This window comes from Miscanthus floridulus, chromosome 4 (assembly GCF_019320115.1).
Source record: "Miscanthus floridulus cultivar M001 chromosome 4, ASM1932011v1, whole genome shotgun sequence".
Taxonomy (NCBI): domain Eukaryota; kingdom Viridiplantae; phylum Streptophyta; class Magnoliopsida; order Poales; family Poaceae; genus Miscanthus; species Miscanthus floridulus.
In genome coordinates this window covers 11,478,894-11,484,200 of record NC_089583.1, presented here as the reverse complement: position 1 = coordinate 11,484,200, position 5,307 = coordinate 11,478,894, and the positions used below count along the sequence as shown (strand labels likewise).

The window sequence follows — 5,307 nt, the reverse complement described above, 5'->3', positions numbered from 1 at the left end:
TTCTTAGAAGTCTTGCAAGCAAATCATCTTTATAGGATCAACAATGGAAACCGAACTGTGAACTGATCGTAGATCAGCCAGTTAGGTTTCTTGCGGTCGAACCTACCCACTCGGGTTCAAGTCCTCAACTTGGCATAGGCGCTCGCATTTTCCTGAATTTATTCCAGGATTTAACGGCGATATGCTTTCAGTGGTAGGCGACATTCTCGTCGACAGCGAGATGCCTGTGGTGACTTATCTGTTGGCTCAGTCTTTCAGAGGTGCTCATAGGGGTAGGGTTTGCGTACGTGTGTTCATAGGGGTGAGTGTGCGTACGTGTTGTGGGCGTGTAATTCTAAAAAAACAATGGAAACCGAACTAAGAGCATATCCACCTAATCATTTTTTTTGTGAAACATATCCACCTAATCTCTTTTATTACATCTCCTATAAGTTGTTTTTAGGAGAGTATTTTAAGAGAGCATTGTTGTAACAGATTACATAAAACTTGCCTTCTATATTTTTGTAGGGATCGGGGATAGGGGTGAGGGGGTTGTCTCTTTTATTTAGGAGAAATGATGCTTTTCTTAGAAGATCTCTTAAAAATTATAGATATAGGAGATCTGCTGCAGCACCGTACCTCGATCTTCTAAAAATATCTGGTGGAGATGCTCTAACAACATTAGTAACTACTTATATATCACTATTGGGGTCAAGTGGTTTCATGAACTCTTACTAAATTTGGTGGTTGTTCAAAATTGATGCCACTATCATAATGATCCGTGCTAATCAAATTATGATTGAGGTCAACCATTCTAAGGACAAGACGAAGCCATCAAGTCATGTAAAGGTGCAATTGGAGTCTATCGGGAAAATGATGTCCTCTAGAGTAATAGCCTTGGACTATGTTGAGGCAGCTATAAGCCTAGTAGATACCTTAACGAAGGGTTTATCAGGCATTGCATCGACAAAGATGTGCATAAGACCCACACGAGTCATGCAGTAGTGGTAACCTTACCTTGTGAGATTAGATACCTGAAGTAGGATGGTTAAGCAAGTTTAGTAAACTTAATGCTGTAATTTTTGTCAGGCAATTGTAAAAAAATACCATTGGAATAAAGCTTGTGTCGGGAAGCTCACAGGAAGAAATCGATTTCTCCGTCGCTGTATTCTTGACGGGATATGCCTGTCGGGCTCCTGATAGAATTAATTTCCTTGATGTTTTTCCTGTTTCCTTGATGGTTTTTTAGCACACAGGGAAAATGATGTTTCCAGTAAACTATTAGCTGACTAGGAGTAGTATAAGTATAGGTTGTCAATAAAATCTGTAGAGATGAACTTTATTACAATGACCTTATTATATAAGGCTGGCGATACAGCGGACACAGCAAACTCATCAGATCACCTGAAACAGGTAAAGGCCGGCAGGCCCTGTATCCGTACACATAGATAGCTTTGGACTCTTGCTACCGTAACCTAGTTGAAACACCAGTAGCAGCAGCAAAACAAGTCCAAATAATAAACAACAGCATTCGTGAATATAAAAAAAGAAAGAAAAAAATTGATCCGGCGACCACGGACACACAAAACGATGTTGTCAAGTAACGAATACGACACGATTGATCCTGCGCGCATACAGGAGGAATCTAGAACGCGAGCACGGCCGCGAGCACGGCACCAGCAGCGGCCACCGCGCCGCCGATTGTGTAGCTGACGGGCGCCGACGACGGCGGCTCCGCCGACGGGCCCCCGGCGGGTGCCTGGACGTCGATGACGAGCTTCATGCCGTTGAGGCAGTGGGTGGGCTTGGTGCAGATGAACCACAGCTTGCCGGGCTTGTCCAGCGTCACGACGTCGTTGCCGGAGTCCCAGAACTTGAGCTGGTTGCCCTGCAGGTTGCACGCCACGAAGTCGTCCTTGCCCACCTGGGCCACCGTGTGGTTCTCCTTGTTGTACATGAACACTGCGAGAGCGAGACAATAATATAATGGGGGTTAAGTGATTCCAACGAAATATGTACAGTGCGTGTGCGTGTTCATGGTGATGGTGTTGTCGATCGTGTCTCGATCCTGCGTACTCAGGCTGTCGCCGACCACGAACGTCTTGTTGTCGGCCCAGTGCGTCTCGTTGAACCTGGCCCTCCAGCCGAGGCCGTCCCCGACCATAAACACCGTGGCGGAGGCCAGCGGCGCGAGGTACACGACGGCGGCGACCACGGCCAGGAGCTGCACTTGCCGGTAAGCCATTTGCCTCTTCCCTGGCGTTGAGCTAGAGCTAGCTTGCTATGGCAGATGTGGCACTAGTAGTCTCGCTCTGCTAGCTGCTGCTGTGGCTTAATTAGCGATGACAATCTCGCGTCTATTTATACAGCAGAGGGGCATGTATTGCACGCAGCTATAGCCTTGACCAGGTAACACGGGACCAGGTCGACGCAGGTCATTTTATGAGGTCACAGGCTGCGGCAGCTAAGACGCAGCAGCGGACGGCCACATATAGGCCGTTCTGGTCGGTAGTGCCTGCCAAATGGATTGTTTCTAGCTCAGCAATCCAGCTGCCGAATCAGGGGAGCTGATAAAAGCGAGGTGAAGTTTGCATTGGGATCATCACTGGATGCACGGGAGATTGCAGGGACGCATGGAAAGTGACAAAACAGCGTTTGGCACTGCTCTTGTTTCGGAATTTGGATGTAACCTCCTCGTCGTTAGGACTTAGGACCAAAACGTGTAAACCTCGTCCATAATTTCTTGTTCTTCCAATCAAGCCATGGATTTGTGGTTTGTTTGAATCAACTAATGCTGATAGTTAGCTAACTCATTAATTAGCTAGTTAATTATTAGTAGGGGGTTTTCAAATCCACCTGCGAATATGTAGTTAGATAGCACATTAGATATAAACATAAACTATTAGCACCCCTAGACCAACTAATAAATTAAGTTTCAGCAATCCTCCTAGATAATAGTTAGCAGGTCTGTTCATATTCTCACCTGCTAATTTTAGCTCTTCTAACTATTAATACTAGATTAACAGTAATAGATCCAAAATAGGTCCTTAGATATTTCTTGAATGTAAGACGGATGAGGTACGGTCTTGGTGTATCAGACATTTTTTACGGAGGTTATACCCCGTTTTTGTAGAAAGCAACAAGAGTAACTTGGTGTATCATACGTTCATGCTTGACCATATTAAACTTCAGCCAAAAATAAATACATTATAAATATATTCAAACACAAGCCCTTTGATTATTGATTTGTTGAGCTGTATTAATCATTTTTGCAAGACCATCTGTAACGACAAGGTTAAGGCCTCGTTTGGCAGGACTCCGACTATGATTTCTTGCGGCTCCTTGTAAGGAGCTCGGTCAAATGGGCATCTAAAAAATGGCTCCTTGCAAGGAGCTCAGAGGAGCTGAAGCTAAAAAAGTGGCTTCTCACAAACTGCGCGCAAACACATGGATGATATGTGCCTATGTGTGTTGAGTCGTGATGAGTGATTATCATGAGACGATCAGACTTCGGTTGATTTTGGGACTAACCCTAGCATGAGTGTGTGGGTAACATGTCTCTTGGCTGTGTTGGTGTGTGAAAGCACAGAACGGTCGACAGACATGGAGAAGGTCAAGAAGAGGCGTGTCCTGCCAATGAATTACGAGTGGCGAAGGACAGACATGAGGCTTGGGCCGAGGGATCAAGATGACAGAAAGACTGACCATGGGTGGCTGACACTTGGGGACATCAACAAGCAAGTGTACATGTGGAAGAGTAGATCGTGTTGACGAAGTCAATACGGCAGTTGACCAAGTCAAGCAGAGGTGCTGGAGGACTTGGTGATCGGGCAGTCGAGGATAGATGGTAACACACGTCGAGATCATGGAAGAGGCATAGCAGATACACTTCTCTAGAGGGGTTTGGTGGTTTGGGCCTCAAAAGCACTAGTGAACGATTTTCGGGTTTGGGCCTCAAAATTAGATGGAGTTCGGGATGGAATTGGAGGTGGAGCGTAACGTCATCGCGAAGCTTGCGCCAAGGCAAAGCAAAGTCGTGAAGATCTCGTGGCCGTCGGATGCACAAATCTCAAGTTAGATCATTTTGCCCCTGGGTAAAGTGATTCAGCCAAAATATCTATGGACTTGTTGGAAATGTGTAATAGACCTGTAAATATGATAAGACTGCCCCAACTAGCTATCTCCTCAGTTTTCATTCCTAGCCTAAGACTAGTTGTAGTAGTTATTTCCTAAGTCTTTCTTGCTGTTGAGATCCTCAGTGTAGAGAGTGATTCATATGTTGTGTTAATCTTTCCTCTATAAGAACCGGATTTGGTTGATCTTTAGAAATAAAGCAATTATTTTTTGGAGATCTGAATTTGGGTTCTTACTTTGTGTTGGATTTGGTTTTTCCTTCTCCGGTTCTCCTCCCTTCTCCATTTCTTTGGTTTTTGAGTTCATATGGTTTTGGAGATGGTTTGAAGGGTTGGATACATGCTAGGACCTCTGATGAATATAGAAAGTGATTCAAACATGTTTTGGAGATGGTTTAAAGGGTTGGATATGTGTATTTGTTTCGGTTAGCCGGCACATTTAACTTTTAGAAATGACTATTTATCCCCTATAGTCTAAGTTTTAGAAATGATTGTTCATCCCCTCTAGTCGGCCCCTTGATCCTATCAATCTCGGGCACCATATGAAATAGAATATGCAATTTCACCATTGGCACCAAGCCTATATACATGCATAGGCATACTGCATTACATCCACAATACTTACTCCATAATATATCTTGACATAGCCAACTCAGGCTCATCTATCCAAGTAAAAGGTTTACTCATCTCACGTACATAAGAATCAAAATCCTCAACAAGAAAAACCTGCAATTAATTACAAATAATCACATTAGGAACAATAGTCACAATACGTTATGATTAATAGAAAAAACCATAGTTTTGGGCCACATCTAACCCATCAACTTATTCATGTTTATGCTCCATCTCAGCCATGACCTATCAGTGGGCGAGTGCTTTAGTAAACTTATCAACAAAACCATGCTCCTATAGTACTTTCTCTCTACAAAAAAAATTATTTACCTTAGACCTCAACTTGTCAGCTTCCTTTTTCGACCTTTCGGATCTTCTTCTCATTATAATTACTAAAATGATTGCCAAGGGTCAGTGCTCTAGATAAACATCTTCCATCGTGCTCAAGAATGTCATGGGGTCACACAATTCCATCCATAATATTTTGGCCTTTCATTGGCATTAGTTTATGATTGTATCCGGCACTTTTTCAAGCCTAAGCATTAAAGCTTTATAGAAGAGTTGATACACGACAATAAGCAGG

At 43.7% G+C, this 5,307-nt stretch overlaps 1 protein-coding gene across 1 annotated transcript; it reads right to left on the bottom strand.

Moving 5' to 3' along the window:
* Nucleotides 1-1,363: 1,363 nt before the first annotated feature.
* LOC136550936 (mavicyanin-like) lies at nt 1,364-2,377 on the bottom strand. Its single transcript, XM_066542521.1, has 2 exons — nt 2,056-2,377; nt 1,364-1,941 (listed from the first exon to the last, which is right to left on the bottom strand). Exons 1-2 carry the CDS (start codon nt 2,222-2,224, stop codon nt 1,625-1,627), a joined length of 486 nt encoding a protein of 161 aa, XP_066398618.1. The 5' UTR covers nt 2,225-2,377; the 3' UTR covers nt 1,364-1,624.
* Nucleotides 2,378-5,307: the final 2,930 nt, after the last annotated feature.